The following is a 20792-nucleotide window of genomic DNA, read 5'->3' as shown; positions in this document are numbered from 1 at the left end:
GAGTGGTAAGTGCTAGAAGAAATTATAAATAAAGATATGAAAGGATCTTAGAATTGGGGAAGTTTTTTTTTTCACTCGAAGTTATCCACACTGCAATTTAAACACAAAAGAACAAGAACTACCAGTCTCTGTAGTTAGAGAACACTAGGTACTTTACTTCCATTTGCTTGCTTGCTTGCTTGCTTGCTTTATTTATTTATTTGCACATCTTTTCTGTTTTCTGGGCTGTAATTGTCTTCATGAAAGGGTATATATTAATCTGTATTCTAACTCCCTAATTATGCCTAGCTCATAAATATTTGTTGATGGACGTGTGTGGCACCAATAACCAAACTTGTTGCTTAATAAGAAAAGTTTCTTTTCTATAACAGCGTATATTTCAAAGACAAACCCTATATAACTAAAAAATAAAGGAACTAAAATATGAGGAACTGAACATATTTAAAATGAACAGTTTTTATAATATTATACATAATTTATACCATTAAGTACAGCATTAACAGAAAGATCAGATCTGAGACCTATATAGCTGAATAGAAAGCAGGAGTATTATTCTCTCCATTTACACTGATTGTGACATTGCATTTGTGACATTTGATTGACCAGGCCCAGACCTCAATGAAAATGAATTATAAATAAATTCACATTTTAATTTTGAGTGATAACTTGCACATAATCCTTTTTTAAGTGTTTACCTACAATTTTGAATAGAAAATGTTACTCAAAGCAGCACTAAATAATTTCCTTCAAGCTTTAAATTTTTGTGATTTTGATAGTCTGTATGGAAAAATGTCATGTTCAGATTATTATTCATATGTTATTATTCAGAACATTAGTCATATGTTTTGAGAGAGAGGTGCCAGATGATGTTACTAGTCTTAGAACAGAAACCCTATGTCTTAAGTCAATTCAGCGAACATGTCTGTAGCAACTTCTGGGACTGTGGTAGAAATGCTGAATTTAATAAGATGTAGTTATCAGAAACTATAGTCTTTGGAGGGACATATACATATAAGCATTATAAAGTAGTCTTAAAAGGCGCTAGCTTGTTTATCTCATATATCAAAGGTCTAGAAATAGCCAAAGGCTTATCTAGCAGCTCAGTATTTCATTAAGGTGTTTGATTCTTTCTCCTCATGTTACCATTACTGTGTGGGATTGTGTCATCATAGTTGAAAAATGGCTACCACACCACTCATATTCATCCATGTTGCAGGTAGAAAGGCAAAAGTTTTTTTTTTCTATTGAGGATTTGTCTCTTTTATTTTTTTACTTGTTAATAAGAATCCTTCCCTAGGCGTGTCTTCTTATATCCCACTGGCCAGAATTGTATCATAGTGCCACTCCCTACTACACAGAGAGCTAGGGAAGAAGGAGTGGAGGCAGCAGTTAGCACAGCCAAGCAGCAGTCTTTACATTTACTCTTTATCTGTTAACCATTTGGGCTATTCGCTTATAAGGTTTCAAGGGAAGGCCAAGTCATTCACACATAAGGGTATAGTGCAAGTATGGTAGGAATTATTACATATAAGGTTTTCAACAAAGGCCTCTCTGATGAGGTGATTTTTGAGCAGATACCTGAAACAAAATGAGAGATGGCTAGGGCTATAACATTTGGAGAATGTTCTGAGAGAGAAAACAGCAAGTATAAAGCCTCTGAGGACAGAATTAACATTATCAGTAAAAAGGAGCAAACGAGTATGGCTGGAGCACAGTGATGAGGAATGAATGCTAGGAGAGAAGATCCTTGAAGCAAAAATGTGTTGGGCCTAATAAGCTCTTGCAAATATTTCACTGTAAGTGAAAAAGGAAGTCTTTGGAAAGTTTCACTACAACTGCTGTGTGGTTTATAAATTATAGGGTAGAAGTGGAAAGCACAATTAGGAGATACTAAATTTCTCAGGATAGAAGTAACGATTTCAACTGTTGTGGTAACCAGAGAAGTGGTGAATAATGATTAGATTCTATGTGGATTTCAAAGGTAGTTTAGGTATGGTTCTGACAAAGAAGAGAAGATTCAGGGATGTCTCCAAGATTTGGACCTAATAACTGGGAAAATGGAGTAGTTCGTTGTTTACTAAGATGAGAACTGCAAGAAAATAAGATACCATATGGATAGAATGGGAGAGTTGGGGAATCTAGACCTATAATTTTGGACATTTTAGGTTTGAGTTGCCTGTTACACATCCAAATACATGTTGGATGATTACAAGTCTGGAAGTATATTGTCTACTGAACAATAAATGACACAAACTTAGAGTTGAAGGTAGAGATTCATACTGGAGATATAAAATTAACAGTTTTAATATTTGGGTGATATTAATGCCATGGAACTAGATGATGTCACACAGGGTGTAGATAGCTAAATGATGATTTTTCTCATGACTTACTTACAGAGGAGAGAAAATTTCCTATAAAATCCCAGTTAAATTTACATTTGGGAACTTCATTTTACTATCTTATTAAAGTTTAGTATAGTAAAATTAAAGTTGAGGACATGAACTCTGAAGCCAAGTATACCTAGGTTTGAGCCTTGATTCTTCTGTTACTAGCTCTGTGATTTAGGCAGATCCATAGCTTCTCTAAGCCACTCTTTCCTCATCTCTAAACCCTATGGTGCCTCACCATAGATTGTTTTGAAGATTGATGAGTTAATTTAGTACAGTCCCTTACACATAGAAAACAGTCAAAAAACACTATGCAGTATCATTACATTTCACCACTTTTTGGCACAGAATATACTATTGATAACTTGATTTAATGTCTTACCAGAGCAGGCTATGTTTTGGAATCAGGAGAAATAAATTACCTAATAATATTTATTTCAGGACACTTCAGTTGGGAGTTATTGATAGTTATATGTCATTCCCACTTTTTGATCAGTGTTTCAGCATCATATTCTTGATTAATTATCTCCCTGTTTAGGTCACAGTGCTGTTGATATCACCAAGGTGGCTAGAAGACACCGCATGTCTCCTTTTCCTCTGACATCTATGGACAAAGCCTTTATCACAGTCCTGGAGATGACGCCGGTGCTTGGGACAGAAATCATCAATTACCGAGGTACTATCATATTTGCCTTTTGCTCTTTTTTTGTTTAATTTTTTTCCAAGTAAAGTTCACATAACATGAAGGCAGAGTTTTCCTTAAAGAGAAATACTGTTAACCATTGTCACAATTTTAATCATTCTTTTTGTTTCTTATTTCTGTTCAACCAAAGGATTGGCTTTAACAGCATGTGAAGTATAACAACATAAAGCTCCCTTTTCATAAAAAAAAAAAAAAAATAGGGGAAATCAGCAGTGTTTCTGATTCAGAAGACTGGTACCTAGACTAAAGAGGGGGCTGTCATCTCTGTGAGGAAAATAATTAACTCTGAATCTACATGTTGCCTTTTCTTTCAGAAATGGAATATACCTTCTGTATCTTGTAGTTATCTTTACCCGTTGTAGAAAATACATATAGCCAGTCTCTGACTTACAAAGATTTGATTTGGAATTTTTCAACTTTGTGATGATATAAAAGCAATATGTACTCAGTAAAACAATACTTCAAATTTTGCACTTTGATCTTTTCCTCCACTAGCAAATGTGGTATGACACTGTCTTATATTCTGGAAGGCAGCTCCTAGTCAGCCACACAGTTATCAGGGTAAGTTTGTCTAAACTATAACGCTCAGTAGCTTAGGTACGTTAAGTGCACTTTGACTTAACAATGTTTTCAACTTACAGTGGACTTATTAGGATATACCCCAGTGTAAGTCAGTGAGCCTCTGTATTTAAATATAACGTATGAAAAATACACTAGCTTATCCATAGACCACTAAGTAATCAGTGTGCTCTCACTTTATTTGCATCATCTGTCTTCTCCCTTTTTTTTTTTCTTTTTCTGCTTTTAGTCTAGTAGCACACTGAGAGCAGTTTATGAAAAGATAATGGAAGGGCGATTGTATTAGTCATCACTTCCATCACTATTAACGAAATACCTGAGGTAACCAACTTATAAATAGAAAACTTTATCTTGCTTCGTGTTTTTGGAGGTTCTATTGTGATTGAGCGACCCCCTGACTGTGACCCTCCAGTGAGGCAGCACATGACAGCAAGAGCATGTGGTGGAACTATCCACTCACCTCATGAGCCAACAAGCAAAAAAAGGAAAAAAGGAAGGCTGGGGTCTCACAATCCCTTAATGGGCTTAACCCCAAGGACCTAAGGGACTCCTACAAGTCCCCTCCTCCTAGAGCTCCACAGCACACCCCACCAGTGCTACTCTGGGAACTAAGCCCGTCATGTGTGAGTCTTTGGGGAACAGTCAGTACCCAAACTATAGCTCTGCCCCCAGCCCTCAAAGATTTATTTTTATCTCATAGTACATGAGCATTCTTTCCATCTCAAAGTCTTACTGCTCCAGAATTATTCAAAAGCTCAAGTTGTCAGTCTCCTCCAAGACTGAAGGCAAACTCCATGTAATAAGCCCTTCTAAAAACAAAACGTATGTCCAGGACACAATGGCAGGACAAGTATAGGCAGTACCATAGCTAGAGTTCACACTGCTCGAAGCAGTCCTTTAATTTCCCACCCTCTAACATTTCTAAATATGTTAGCCTATTTAAGTAGAAAATTAAAGGATGTAGAGAGAAAAACATTAATATGTCAATATATTTCAATATTGGCTGTGTTAAAATTAAGTAAATTGTTACAGTATAATTTTCCTTCTGACTAATAATCCTGCCCAGAAACTGTGCCACCAGGGGCAGGCCATCCCTTCCATCCTCCCCTAGCATGCCACTGGGCACAGGATAAACATCTCCTGTTCCCAAGTTGGGGAATAGGAAAAAAGTAAGGAGGGCCCAGCCCATCAGGGTAAATATTAAATTCTGTAGTAACGTGTCTGACACCCAGGGCACACTTTAGTGATTTGTGGGTTCCCAAGGGTTTGGGCAGTCCTGCCCCATGGCCTTGTTGCTTGCAGCCCATGTGGCCATTTTCTTGGCGTGGTTCTGCATGTTGCCTTTCACTCCCCCTGATGAGCATTTTACACTGCTGGTATTTCTGCCTCCCTTGGTTTCGAGATTTGGCTTCACTCTCATAACTTTCCTACACACCACTCATTGCAGAGACTTCACTCCTACAACATACTACCTGGCTTCTCAGACTTTCCACTGAAATCTTGGTGGAAGCCACCTGCCTGAGTTATGGAACTCTTGCATTCTGCATGCTTGAAAACCAGCATCATGTGGACCAGCCAGGGTCTGCCGCCATCAGAAGTCATACTTGAGTTGGTTTGAGCCATGGCTGCAGCAGCCTCTGAAGGCTTTGTTGGCTGAATGTGGGAAATTCAGTCCTTAGTCAGTCATGGGTTCACAGGCATCTCAAGGCTCTTTTCTGAAATGATTCTACTCATAAAAGTCTTTGAAACAAATGTGTATTTCTATATCTTTAACCTATAAAGAATGGACAGGCTTCTGAGATACTCTTATATCTTTCCTATTATCTAGAAGCTAACAAGTAACTAGTCCATGACCATTAAGCTCAGCCTCCCAAAAATGTACTATCAGAGACTAGACAAAATGTATGCAAATTCCGTGCTATGGCATAACAAGAATGGCCTCTAGTCCAATTCTCAGTGGAATCTGCCTTTCCATATGAAACCTCATCCATGTAGCCTTTACTGTCCACATTTCTATCAGCATTCTGGTCTTCTGAATCCTTACCAGAATTGCTCATTAAGCTCCACTTATGACATTTTAGGCTTTCTGTAGCCTGTTCCTCCAGACTCTTCAACACCTATCTTTTAAACGAATTCCAAAGGATCTTGCTTATCATCAGGTATAGTTACAGCAAGAACCCCACTTTTCAGTACCAATTTTCTGTGTTAGTGAGCTTTCCATTCCTATAGTGAAATATCATAACCAGTCCATAATCAAGTAGACCCATACGTCAGACCTCTGGTGAAGCAGCACATCACAGTCAGAACACATGGTGAAACAAACCACTGACCTCATCAGCCAACAAGCAAAAAGAAGGGGGAGACATAGAAGGGGAAGAGAAAGACAGAAAAGAAAGAAGAGAGGAGACCGGAAGAGACTAGGGTCCCACACTCCCAAAGGCATACCTTTGATGACCTAAGGCCCTCCCAACAGAGTCACTCCTCTTAAAAGTTCACAGCACCTCCCTCTAGGGTCACCTTAGATATACTTGGGCTTTTCTGGACCATCCAATATCCGAAGTATAACAGTTGTACTCCCTGTGATTTTAGTTTTTGATCAAAAACTTCCATTTCCAACATTTCACTGTAAAAGTTACAGACATTGAATCTCAGCAGACCAGACTTCTGAGGAGAACTTTAAGCCAGTAACACTTGTGGTCAATTCCCTCAAAAAAGAAGTTATATTTAATGCAGTCTGAATAGAATATAGTTTCTTAGTTTTGTAACACATATGGAAACAGCACAGAAGATTTAATTTTATAAGTACAGGACTTTTTTTGTAGAAGCATAAAATATTCAGACTATAGTGAACATTAGAAAGCATCTGTACAAACACACTGATTTTTCTGCAAGGTAACTCAGAATAGCATAAAAGGAACAGGATTTAGGCAACAATACTTAATGTTATTTTTCTTACTACATGATAGCACTCTTCTTTCAGCATCAAAACTTAAAAATAATGGTAGCTAGCGCAGCAAATTATATTAAAAGACCTAAACTTAGTAAAATACTGCATGCCATATTTTAGCTCTGTGGTCCCTCACCCTACTTATACAAAAATAGTTTTTATAACTTCTACTTATCCTACATCTTTGACTCGCATTCTTTCTAAGCCTGTATTATTCAGCTTAAACTTTTTCTTTTTGCTTTAACCTCTTAATAAAATAAAAATTAGAAAATTCACTAGACTGGGAAATTTGTCAAAAATTAACCATGTTATTTTAAAAATCAACTTTAATGAAACTATTTTCTTTATTATTAAATTCAGAATATATAGATATTTTTACCAATGTAAACCAATTTATTTATAGAAAATATGAATGTAAAGTTAAGTTTAAAATTTTTAAATACTTATTATAAAAACAAATTAGCCATCTCTGGTCTCTTGTAATTTCAGAGATGTTGCCCCTTAGAAAAAGATATTCCAAGCCAGATTTAGACAGAAATTCCAGTCCTTTTAAGCAAAAAAAAATAAGACTTGGAAATGGCTATTTCATTTTTCAGGTATATTTTCTTTTCCCTTTATGTGCTTGTTTCTCCTTCATTTGTTCATGAGAGCAGTCATTACTCATATGTAAGCAAATTCTTCAAGGATGGTTAACTTCTTTGGCAAGGGTTCCTACCAATGATGAAAAATAATAATGATGTTTACATTCAGCCTCTGTTGGATCAAACTCAATTTTTAGTAAAAAACAGTATTTATAATTAGACTTCCTAGACACTTTAGGTTGGGTGTTTGGAAAACAACATCATATGAAAAACATATTCAGTTTGCTCAGAAAGTATTAAGCATCCAGTAAGAGATACTGTTTTAAGTTCTGTATATACAAAAATGAATAAAAATAAAGTTCCCGCCTCATGGATCTCACAGTCTAATGCAAAAGAGAGAGAGAGAGAGAGGTAAACAATGTGGTACTTGTCTTCTTTATTAGCTCTTGTGCAGGCTTGCCTTCTTCTATTAATCCTTTGAATTAAGCTTTCTTTAGCTTTTTTCTTTCCCCTTTTCACATCTTGTACTTTCACTGTACACAACCCTATACATGCCAGTGGTTTCAGATACCACCTACCTCCTCCTTTTGAAATCTGTGTCACTGCCCAGACCTTACCTGATCTCCAAACTCAGGCACCCTATGCATTACATATCTGCTCTGGTAAATTTAGCATGATGAATACTAAACTTACTTTCTCTGCCTCTGTGTATTTCTTCTACATCCTTTTGAATGTGTCCCTTGTTCTCCATCCCCATTACTATTGTTTCCATTCAAGTCTTTATTATTAACTTCCTGGATTATTGTAACAGCCTCCCTCCAGTTAACTTCCTCCCTATCCTTTCTCTAATTTGATGGTACTCTGTTCAAATGGTAAATTTGTTATGAAGGCTCCCTGCAGTCTTCATACCTCAGCAGTGTGAAGGTGACAACAACCTGAAGATAAGTCAAACTCTGTGACACATCATATAAAGCTTTTCTTTCTCTAAAATCTGCAATTTTTCATATCAGTTTTTTCTCTTACTTCCTTATTGTAAAGACTTGCTTCTCAGAGTATAAGACATAAACCAAAAAGATTCTTATAAAAAAGCAACAAAGAAGTTGGGCATGGTGGCCCATGCCTGTAATCCCAGCACTTGGGAGGCTGAGGTAAGAGTTTTGTATATTTTGGCGCCGCGTGTGCTCTATATTGTGTTTTCAGCGCGCTTTTGCTCTATATCGCGCGCCTGTGTCTCAAAATATAATCTCAGAGATCTTATCACACAACTTTTTTTTGTACTCTTTTTTGGCTCTTGTTATAGAGTGTATTATCTGTTGTTATTCTTATTATTTCATTATGAAATATTTTATTTCTTCATAAAATTTTTAAAAATGAATTTAAGGGGAAAAAATTGCTTCGTCCCAAACCTGACATGTGATTTCTTACGTCGTATTTTCTCTTATCTCTAAACCTTTGCTTATATTAACTTTTGCTTGAAATTTTATCTACTTTTCTGCCTGGCTAACTACTACATATCAAGTTTAAACTGAGCACAGTGGCATACAACTGTAGTCCCAGCTACTTAAGACAGGAGCCTAAGACAGGAGGATCATGATTTTGAGGCCAACCTTGGCAACGTAGAGACCCTTCTCAAAAAAAAGATCAATCTTAAGGAATTTCTCTTCCATTAATTCCTGTCTATTTCTGCCTTTCCCTGTTCTTTCTCTAGCTGATTAACTACCCTTTCCTTGCATTCATATATTCTATGATAGAATGACTGACCATATTTTTTGACTATCAATTGTGAATGCCCTGATAAATAACACGAGCATAAAAAAGCAAGTGCTAGGGCTGGGGATTTAGCTTAGCGGCAAAAGCGTCTGTCTGGCAAGCTCAAGGTCGTGAGTTCGGTTCCCGGTACTGGAGAAAAACCAAAAAAAAAAAAAAAAAAAGCAAGTGCTCTATGTGCAAATCACTATAGATTTGATTGTCATAAATAAAATATGACATAATTTTCTTACTAAAGGAAAGAAAATTCTCTCCAGAAAAAAGAATTAGAAACTTATTCTTACTGTATTTTCAAATGTTTTACTTACCAAGTATGTTTGCATTTTAATAAGCAAGCCTTCAAAGTTCATTTTTATTTCAGTTAGATGTACTTCTAAACTATTTAATTTTGCTGGGCATGGTGGTGCATGCCTGTAATTCCAGTACTCAGGAGGCTGAGGCAGAAGAATCGCTGTGAGTTTGAGGCCATCCTGGGCTCCATAGTGAGTTCAAGGGCAGCCTGGGCTACCTAGTGAGAACTTGTCTCAAAAAAAAAGAAAAGCTATTTAATTTTATCCATTAATCCATGAGTAGACATAGTATTTATGGGGAACTTAAAGGCCTTCATGGTTCACTGAAATCTCAAATATTTTGGCCTCTGCAAATGCTGACACTTAAAATTCAAGAAGCTCTTAAATGAAAGCCTGTGTTTTGTAAGGGAATTCCAAAATCACTAACCTATGAGCCAGTTTGGAGCTGTGGCATTTCTAAAATAATTTTTTGTGTGTCTCCGAAAGTATAACAGTAAGCCTAGAAAAGTAAAAATATAACATGTACAAAAATGCTGGATGTGTTTTTTGTGAAAGTCATAAAGTAATGTACGTGAAATACTTGCAATAGTAAGAGCATAACTTGGAGATCAAGTAGTCTTTCTTTCATTAAAGATGAGGAAATGCAGGACTAAAGAGCTGTGATAATGTTCTTAGAAAAAATAGTTGCTTAAACAATTAGAATGAAGAATTAATTCCCAGGCTGATGTCCATTTCAATATAGCACATTGCTTCTCAGATCAATATGAAATGTACTTATCTCAACCAAGTTCCTAGATGTGTATATATGTATAAATTGGGTTTTTTTGTTGTTGTTTAGTCCACTTTAATTATAGATGAATCTTCTGTTGTCTCTCATCTGTCCTTTGTATATCTACTATTTTTGGTCCCTGTTTGCAAGCACAGCTTGTAAGGAGCAAATCCTCCACTGGTATAAATAGCTTTCCTTTGGTTTCTTGGAAAAGGCACATCTGCCATAATAATGGATGATAATATTTATAAGACTAACACTTATGATTCATCTTCTTTACTGGTAAAATGTATGACATGAATAATTACAACTTTACACCTGATATGGTAGCAGCTACTCTATAGCAAGTTAAAATATTCTGGCATCATTCCCTGAAATTCCCAATCTTTTTCAGTGAACAGCACAAAACTATGAGTTTTCCATAGAAAGGATCCACTTTGTTTGGAACTTTATCATATATTACAAGCACTATGACTTCCTATTTAAGATCACATGATCAAAAACCTGGGTTGTTTTTTCACAAAAAGCTTCCTCAGTTCTAGTGGAGGAACCTTTAAATACTGCTGTTGGAATTCAATTTAAGCAGTGAAGTATCTCCTTTAATATACTGACCCCACAGCACAGAAGCCCATGATCCTCTCTCTGACTTGTAGCTAGTGTCTGAAAATGGCAGTTATCTTAAGCAGAAATTCCCTGCCCTCCAGAAGCAATTTGAAGCCTCCTGATTCTATACAGAAGGAAATACTCACCAAAGGTGGTTCATAAATTGTGCTGGGAGTTCTTTAATTCTTCCTGATTATGCAGGGGCTGTCAGAGAATAAGGACAAAGGAATCAAATTGTACTGGAAGAAGCTTTGTTATTATATACTCTGTACTTTGCTCTACATTTTACTAGCTGAGTGACTTTGGACAAGTTGCATAATCCTTCTGAGTCTTACCTCCTTCTTATGTAAAATAGAAATAATATCCATCAATGTAAGGTTATTGGGGGATACTACTAAAGAAAAATATACATATATGAATAATTTGACTTCCATTAAGCAGCCATATTTGGAAGTTAGTAACTGATTTCCTTCCCTCGATTCTCCCTACATAGATCATAACCCTGTGATAAGCACTTGTTATAGAATCAAAGCTAGAACTTTCTGGCTTAGCTACATTTGTTGGTTCTCACTAATAGTCTCTGGATACTATATGCATTTTGATTTAGTCAAATTTACATTCTACCCACCCACATCATTCAGGCATGTGCTCCCTGTCTCATTAGAAAAACAGTAGTTTTCCATTGTCTTTCTGCTTATCCACATTTAAATTTTACAAAAATGGACCAAAAATTGAGATAATTTTTCTAATAGTTCAAGTGAAAGCATCTACTTTTATTATCAAATTATTGCTTCCAGTTTATACCCCCAATCTAGTAAAATTTTAACTTACAAGTATCTCCTGGACTATTAGTCTATACTGTCAGTAGTTCAGATTTTTTCATGAAAACGACCACTTGAACTCATTTATAATTCCTTTCAGACATTTTTATTTCTGTAGTTCATGAACTTCATTATATCTCTTAAATATATACATCTCATTTTTCTTTACCTCTGCATATGATTTTTATATTTCTCCCTGCATTATGTGACTATGAATATCTCATTAAATGTCTTCACACAGTAGTCCCCCCTTATCCACCAGAGATATGGGATATGTTCCAACCCCTTGTGAATGCCTAAAACCACCGGTAGTATCAATTCTTAGGTGCTGTATTTCTTCATAAAGGTTCTTGTGTATTGCCAGTACCAGAGTTAATCGGTCTTCCATGTTGTATGCCCTGGTTCCTTTTTTGTATCATTCCTTTTGTGCTTTGGGGCCATTGCTAAGTAAAATGAATAGTACTTGAATACAAGCTCTGCAATACCTAGGTAGTTGATCTGATTACACAGATGGCTGCCAAGTGACTACTGGACAGATGGTATATCCACTGTGAACATGCAGGGAAAAGGGATGATTCACATCCCAGATGGGACAGTGGGATACCGCAAGATTGCATACTGCCCGGAACCGTACAACCGAAGGACTTACTCAAAGATGTAATTTCAGGAAAACGTGAGCAAAACTCCTTTCCCCTAGTTGCCCCATTCTAATAAGAACCCCACCTATAGTAGGCAAAACGCAGTTTAAATCTTGTGAACTATTTATGTTTTCAATTTTTCATTTAATATTTTCAGCCCATGGTTGACCACAGGTAACTGAACTGTGAAAAGCAAAACTGCAGATAAGAGGAGACTACTGTATATTTGTTTGTCATGTGTATGTGTACTTATACCTGTAAGTAACTAATGTTTTTGTATCCAAAAATTGTATCACCAGTCAGACCTCTGTATGTGTGCTTTCAGATGCCTCTGCCCCCACTACTCTGAATACCACTTGTGTACTTTACTGTGGTATTCATTTCTTTGTGTAGGTTATTTTTGTAGTTATATAATAAGTAAGATTAACTTAATCCCATAGGAACCAGGCCTGTAACCTTGATGTAATTGTCATATATCACAACCGGGTAGACTAGTCTTCCGGTTCCACATGTCCTTCTGTGTATACCATTGTATATTTCCATATATAGCCTTGTTTTTTTAAAAAGGAAGCCTATTATAAATATATCTCACTTTAATCATTTTGATAGAACATAATTCCTGTTCAATCAAAAAAGTAAAGGGGAATCAATTTTTCAATAGAATATATTTTTTTTGACACAGAGTTTCAGCAAGTAGTTCAGGCTGCCTTGAATTCACTATATAGCTGAGAATGGCCTTGAACTCTCAGTGATCCTCCTGCCTCAGCCTCCTGAGTGCTAGGATTACAGGCATGTACCACCATGCCTGGTTCTCAATAGGATTTTTACTACACAGTTTTAATTGAATATATCTGTGATTAAAACAAAGTACAGTTTTTAAATATGTCTCAGTTTTTCCATTCTTTTTAAATACCTTATTATGTATTTACAACTTTATTATACATGTCTTACTGGGCATAATTTATTAAGCAATTTTTTGTTCAAGATCTGTTTTAAAGTGCCATAATCTATATTAATAGCATAAAGTTAGAATTCAAAACATAAGAATGAAAAATTGTTGCATTAAAGTGGAAAGAAAAAGGGCTGGGGATTTAGCTCAGCGGCAAAGCGCCTGCCTGGCAAGTGCAAGGTCATGAGTTCGATTCCTGGTAGCGGGAGAAAAACAAACAAAAAAAAGTGGAAATAAAATAGAAATTGCCTAGGAAGGAATAGCATCAAAATCCCATATTCTTGCAATGATGAAAATTTCTAAGATAGGACCTTTTTAAATAGCTATAATAATATCCTAGTATACTATTACCACAGGGATATCCAACAGTTGGACCCCAGGGTCTGTGTACAACAGGCAAAGAATTGCAAAGTGCATACCTGACAGCACCTGAAAAGCTACTATGTATATTGAAGATTAAGGGAAGATATGCTCAGGGCAAGTCCATGCCAACAAAAAATATGGCATGAACACAAAAGTCATGCTGGGACAACAGGAAAGTCAAAAGCCCTGCACACAAATAAATCAGGCTTCCTGAATTTAAAGGATATGCACCCAACCCAGGTGCCTCCCACAGCATCTTTAGGTAAAATTTACAGGAGTGATGATAGGGCTGCTGAGTCATCTCGGACTTTTAAGGCACATGCCTGTCCCAGAATTCACTCTGATCTTACTTACATGCATGAGATATAGTGAATATTTATAAACCCTTAAACAGATTCGAATAGGGTAAAGGTGACTGAAGTTTAAGCCCAGAGAATCAATGTACATGTGCTCTCTCCTAGAGTTTCAAAGATTCCCGGGTTTTTGTTATGTTCTGCCTCTCGGGACAATGAAAGGATGGCCCTAGGGTGCTGTCCAAGTTGAAATGGATGGAAGGGAGTCGTTTCCTCAGCCCCATTGTTCTAACTATGCTAACAGGAACAATCAGTGTTGGAACACTTAGGAATTATTTGTAGAATACTGTATTGCACCACATGCTTCAAAATTATGGAAATTACAGTCAGAAGATACTTTCCGTCTGTGGAGCATATGGCAGTTACAGGTCAGTGATTGAGAGATCACCATTGAAGAAGAATTTTAATTGCTCAAACTACAGAATGAATACTTTGGGTTTTTGTTTGTACCAAATAACAACAAATTCTCATTTACCAGTAATATTCTATTCATTTAACCTAGTTATGGCAAGATTCCCATCTTTTAGTACTGAAAAAGAGCAAATTCTTGCTGTCAATTGAAGCATTTTCTGTGACCTCAAGAGCGTTTTAGATACTTTTTAAATTATTACACTTTCTATAGTTATTATTTTAAAAACTTAATATTTCATATATAGAAATGAAAATATAGAACACAGATGTAAATTGTGGTAATAAAATAAACATAAAAACTACTCAATTTAAGAAAATTACCAATTCTATTACATCTAAATCATGAGTTAATCATTTCTGATAGTCATAACATTTATAATATTCAATAATTCTGTAACAGTGCATAAGTTATATTTTATAACATAAGACCTGTAATGGTTTCCCTTAGTCATCACCTTGGCAGGTGATAAGTATCCTTAAGTGGAGAAGTATAAATACATAACACACTAACACTTTGAAAGAACTATGTATTTTATGAGCATAGGAATTTTATTGTATTATTTCACATACCTGACTTACGGAAGAACTATAATTAATATATAGAGTTCCAGCAAAGGAGACCTTAACCTCCGAATCGGGTACCCTGTGCTACCCCGACAAGTTGGTGGCCTGTCAGTGGGACGTGAGCACTGAGCACGCCAGAGAAACTTTGTGTGTTATTTGCAGCAGTTTCCCATGGCTAGCGTTATCTCCGAGGCTCTACCGCTGCTGAAATTAGCCTAGGCATTAAATTCCCATAGAAGCTCCAACCCTGCTGTGACATGTGCATGTCATAGTACTCTATACAATTTGTAAATACACATATTTTTTGTATGATCTTCATCTCCAGCAAATTGAAGAAAATATTTATAGAATTTAGGGAGTACAGGGGCTGGGGATTTAGCTCAGCGGCAAAGCGCCTGCCTGGCAAGCGCAAGGTCGTGAGTTCAGTTCCTGGTACCGGAGAAAAACCAAAAAAAAAAAAAAAGAATTTAGGGAGTACAGTGTGTGAAGGAAAGTAGAACAGAATAGACTTTTCTCTTCACACTCTGAAAGTATGGCCTCAGCTTCTTGGCACACAGCCTGACTTTCAGCAAAATGAATGCTCACTGCAGTCTGTGAAGAGCTACAAACTCCCACTACCAAATGTTCCTAAGCAATCGTGTTAGTTAGTTATACTAATTGCACACTGAGGCAACTGTGTTTTGCCTACTATAGGTGGGGTTCTTATTAGAATGAGGCAACTAGGGGAAAGGAATTTTGCTCATGTTTTCCTGAAATTACATCTTTTAGTAAGTCCTTTGGTTACCACTGCTTCAGCTGCTCACTATTTTTTCTCTACTGAAGGCTAACTTTAAGATATAATATTCAGGTGGGAAGTTAGGCTTCCTAGTTCCCATGTAGGTTTGAAGACTGAGACTGCCTTTCTAATCAATTGCTGAAAATTTGTTTAACACTAATACTTAGAGTCCACCTGTGGGGAAAGGAAAAAGATGGTTTAAAATCTATGTAAGAATCTATGTGTGTGTGTGTGTGTGTGTGTGTGTGTTACACTGTCTCATGTGGTGAAGTAATTTGCAGCAGCTACAAACTCGACATTCTCAAATGGATAATCTAATCAGATATTGAAATAAATCTAACATTGACATCACAGAAGAGCTCTCTGTTCAGTCCTAAACTAAGAGACATGAATACAGTTGCTTCTGTTCCTTCAATTCTGCTGTATCTGCCACTAGTTGGGATCTCTTACACTAGATTATGTATTTATCTCCAATTTTTTCCCTTCCCTTAAACTTTTAGACCAAAACTTGAAGCAGGCAAGCTTTTCTCTTTGATAAGAACTTAATCTCTACTAGTATGTTAGCTCAATAACAACTCCAAAAGCAGAATTAATCCAGTAGGAATCTAATCTAGCTTAAAGATAGCAACCCCAATATTTAACACAAGTTGAATATATATATATATATTTTTTTAAAACCTATATTAATAGTCTTAACTAAGAATGATGAATTTCTTTCCAGATGAACGTTTTTCTCATTTGAAGAAGGCCTGTAAAAACCAGCTGTAAGGTGTGTGCTGCAAGTAGGATTTTTCCAAATATAGTTATGTTCAAGTGAGAAAATGTTTTTTAAAAATATCCTGTCTTTGCTTAAGAAAGCAATAGTTTTATCAAGATACAATTTATATACCATACAGTTTACTCATTTAAACTACACAAATGCAAATGTTTTAGTATATTCAGAGATGTATGAACCTCCACCACAATCTTAGATTTCCACGTGCACACACGAAACTATCCTTTTACTTACCATCTTTTTATTCTCTGATCCCCACACAGACACACACTGTAATACTAAACAAACACTAGTTTACTTTATATTGTTGCACATAAATCAGAACCCTATCAGAAGACATGCAGCACTGAGGAATTTTGGAAGGCAAACAGCTTTATTTACACTAGTGAACTGATGGGAATATCAGTTCCAAATCATCAGCCTTATCTTGGGGTTAAACAATCACTTATATAGGTTGTTAGAAGGAAGTTCAAAACGCACATGACAGGATATTCTACAGTTGGTTACATATTGTTTTGTTGTAAGTCTGCTAGGCAGACTTATTCTAAGCAAGTTAATTGGGAGGTTACTATCATATAACAAGGAGGTTAGGGCTAGGCTGAGCAGGGAGAATCAGTCATTGTCTCAGTCTGAGCTGGATCTGTCTTTAGGTGATAAGTCTTTGAAACAAGTTAACAAGATGCACTGTCCAGCTGAGTTATACTTATCTTACAAGCTGCAGCTGGTGTTGGAATGCCAAGGCTAGTTGAGTTTTGTTATTTTCTAATTATGGGAACCAGCTGGTCTGTTTTGGCCCATTCTTGAATCCAGTGTCATATAGTTATAAGTTTTAAAATTGTCTTTGTAGTATATTCTGGACTTTCCTTATAAATGGAATAATTATTATTTGGTCCTTTGTGACTGATTTATTTAACTTAGCACAATATTTTTAGGATTTATCCATATTATAGTGTTTTTAAAACCCGTAACAGGGCCAGGATATAGCTCAGCAACAAGTGTGAGGTCGTGAGTTCATTTCCTAGTACCTAAATAAATAAATAAATAAATAAATAAATACCCATAACATAAAACATGCCATGTTAACCATTTTAAGTGTACAGTTCACTAATGATTGTTTAACCTGTTATCATCACTGTAAAATAGATCTCCAGAACTTTTCATCTTGTAAATCTAAAACTCTACACCCATTAAATACCTACTCATTTACTTTTTCTCTGGGACCTAGTAACCACATTCTACTTTCTGGTCCCATTAATTTGATCTTCTTAGCTACCTCACATAAGTGAATCACAAAGAATTTGTCTTTTTGTGATTTACTTATTCCACTTACCATAATGTCCTCAATATTATCCAGATTATAGCATGTGATATGACATCCTTCCTTTTAAGGCTGAATAATTTTAAATTCTCCTTTGTATGTCTATTTCATGTTTTGTGTATTCATTCATCTATCAATGGACCTCTGAATTGCTCTTACCTCTTGACTGTTGTGAATGTTATTTCTATTAATATGGATATACAAATATCTCTTCAAGACCTTGCTCTTCATTATTTTGAATATGTGATCAGCGGTGGAATTGTTGAACATATTTTCATATCTTTATTGACTATTTATAAATCATCTTTGTCTATTTGGGTCCTTTGCCCATGTTTTAATTGGGTGATTTTATTTTTTTGCTGTTGAGTTATAAAAACTGTGTGGTTGTATACTTTCCCATCACTAGGACAAAATAGCTAACATTTTTCAACTTAAAGGAGGAAGACATTATTTTGGCTCACTATTTCGGAGGGTTCAGTCCACAGTTGACTGTCTCCAATCGGAAGCAGCATGATAAAAAAGTATGGTAGAAGCAGGCTGCTCAGCTCATGGCAACTGTTATGGTTTGTGTCTGGATGTCCCCCTAAAGCCTCATGCAGTCATAGGGTGGGCTTCTCGAGTTTATGATTGATTCACTGTCAAATGTTGGGATTATGGATGTGAGTGCTACACCCACCCTGGGGCAGGTAGTTTGCATACAATGTAAGGGAGGGAAAAAGACTGCTTGCCACCATTCCTCCTTTTGCTCTTGTTGTTTTTGCTGTGTTCCACTGCCATAAACATTTGCCTTCTGCCATGTGCCACTCTGTCTTGGAATCAGCCCAGTATGGACTGAAACCTCCACAAACTGTAAACTAAATAGACCTTTCCTTCCTTGCTTTTGGGTATCAGGTATTTTGTCCCCACAACAAGAGAAAAATAACCGAGACAGCAGCCAAGAAGAAGAGAGAGAAGGAAGGAGTTGAATAAAAGATTATACCCTTCCGTGTTACAGCCCAGTGACTCACCTCTTATGACCGGGCCCTACCTCTTAACCAGCACATTCCGCTATCATCAGTGGATTAATCCATTGATGAGTATAGTGTATAGTGCTCCCATGCTTCATTCACCTTCTGAAAGACCCACCTCTCAGCACATAAGACTTTGGAGACATTTTATCTAAACCGTAACAAACTCCTTATATATTCTGGATATTAATCCTTTATCAGGTACATGGATTACAATTGTATTGTCCCATTCAAAAGGCTGTTTTTTCAATCTGTTCGTTGTGTTCTTTGATGAACAAAAGGTTCGTTTGATATGGCCCTACTTGTCTATCTTTGCCTTAGTTGCTTATGTTTGTGGTGTGATATCCAAGAAACTATTACTAAACTGAATGTGATAAACATTTCCCATTTTCTTCTAGAAAGTTTATAGTTTTAGGTCTTTGCTTTAGGTCATTAATTCATGCTGAGTTAGTTTTTATATGTAGTACAATGTAAGAGTTACATTTGATATTTTTACATGTGGCATGCAGTTCTCCCAATGATACTTGTCACAGAAGCTGTCCTTTACCAATTAAGTGATATTGGAACCCTTATCAAAGATCATATGATCATAGATGCTAAGCTTTATTTCTGGGCTCCGTGTTCTGCTCTATTGGTCTATATGTATGTCTTCATGCCTGTACCACACAGTTCTGATTCCTGTAGCTTTTTTCTATGTTTTCAAATCAGGAAATATGAGTCCTCCAACTTTATCCTTTTTCAAAAATCAGTTTCACTATCCAAGGACCTTTGACATTCTGTATGAATTTTAGGATAATTCTTTTATTTGTTTTCTTTTCCTTTTTTTTTTTTTTTTTGTTATTTGGTACCAGAAATTGAACTGAGGACCTTGTGCTTACCAGGCAGATGCTGTGCCACTGAGTTATATCCTCAACCCTGATTGTTTTATTTCTTTAAAAATGTCTTTGGAATTTTGATAGGGATTATACTGAATTGGTACACTGCTTTGGATAGTACAGAATTGACAGTATGAAGTCTTTCCATCCATAAACATTAATGTCTATTTTATCTTTTTTTATATTTTAAATAGACACAGATGACAGAAATAAATCTAGTTTTTCTTACTCAAAAGATAGAGAAACCAAACACATACGGTCTCACAGACAACAAATTGAGATCTTACATCTCAAGTTTGTAAATGATTGCTAACTGATAACTAATATTATAAATTAAATAGATTATTGGCTATCTACATGAGTATCCAGGTGCAGTGGCAATTCTCGTTACTTAGGAGACTGAGGCAAGATGATACAAGTTTAAAGACATTAGGGCAATTTAGCAGACTGGACGTCAGTCTGGGGATGTACCTTAGTGGTAGTGCACCCCTAAATTGGATCCCTAGTACTTAAAAAAAATCAGAGTGGCAATAATCAATTTTGATTACTATTTTGAATGAAGTCTTGAAATATATGATTTCCTTTTGTTAGCAAAAAGGAAAATAAAAGCCAAGCATAGTGGCATATACCTGTAATCCCCGCACTTGGGAGGGTTAGGCAGGAGGATCACTGGGAGTTCAAAGCCAGCCTAGGCTACATAGTGAGTTCAAAGCCAGCCTGAACTGCATAGTTTTTTGGTTTTGAGGGGGGTTTGGGGTTTTTTTTGGTACCGGAAATGGAACTCAGGACCTTGCGCTTGCCAGGCAGGCACTTATGCCACTGAGCTATATCTCTGGCCTGAAATGCATAGTGAGACCCTGTCTCAAAAAGAAGGAAAAAATTACTTGACCAAAGGGGTCTACATGGAAAGTAATGAGACTAGAGGTTAATTAGAAAGGTATACTTCCCTGTTTTATATATCCTTTGGGTGAAGTTGCTTATATTTTATTGTTAAGACATTTTTCTCTACCTACCTGATATTCCCTAGTCATAATTGTTAATACGCTCATTCATTGACTTCTTTGGTACATATTTACTGAATACTTTTTATGCACCGAACACTGGCATACAGGTGATATAGCAACAAGGAATCACAGTCTGATGGAAAAATCAATTCCATGAACAACTGTAGTACAATGTAAAAAGTGTAAAATAACAGATGGATATAAATGTTCTCAGAATTGAGAGTAAACACAGTCCCTCCTAACCATTCTTTCACTACAGATATTCCTAAAACAGACCTTACTATCTTTCAAGAGATCTACACCCCTCTGATAA

The 20792-nt window shown here is 36.2% G+C and overlaps 1 protein-coding gene across 10 annotated transcripts in view; it reads left to right on the top strand.

The window, feature by feature from the left end:
• The window catches only part of Gphn (gephyrin), a 508902-nt gene that overhangs the window by 383142 nt on the left and 104968 nt on the right, over positions 1–20792 (top strand). For all 10 annotated transcript variants that reach the window (XM_005399100.2, XM_005399099.2, XM_005399098.2 and 7 more), the window contains one exon: positions 2926–3063. In XM_005399100.2, the coding sequence (XP_005399157.1) occupies positions 2926–3063 (138 nt within the window). The remainder of the gene's footprint in view (positions 1–2925; positions 3064–20792) is intronic.

The sequence above is a fragment of the Chinchilla lanigera genome, unplaced genomic scaffold (assembly GCF_000276665.1).
Source record: "Chinchilla lanigera isolate Chin_1 unplaced genomic scaffold, ChiLan1.0 scaffold00065, whole genome shotgun sequence".
Classification (NCBI taxonomy): domain Eukaryota; kingdom Metazoa; phylum Chordata; class Mammalia; order Rodentia; family Chinchillidae; genus Chinchilla; species Chinchilla lanigera.
Note: the sequence above shows the minus strand (reverse complement) of the source record. Positions and strands in the feature narration are given on the sequence as shown.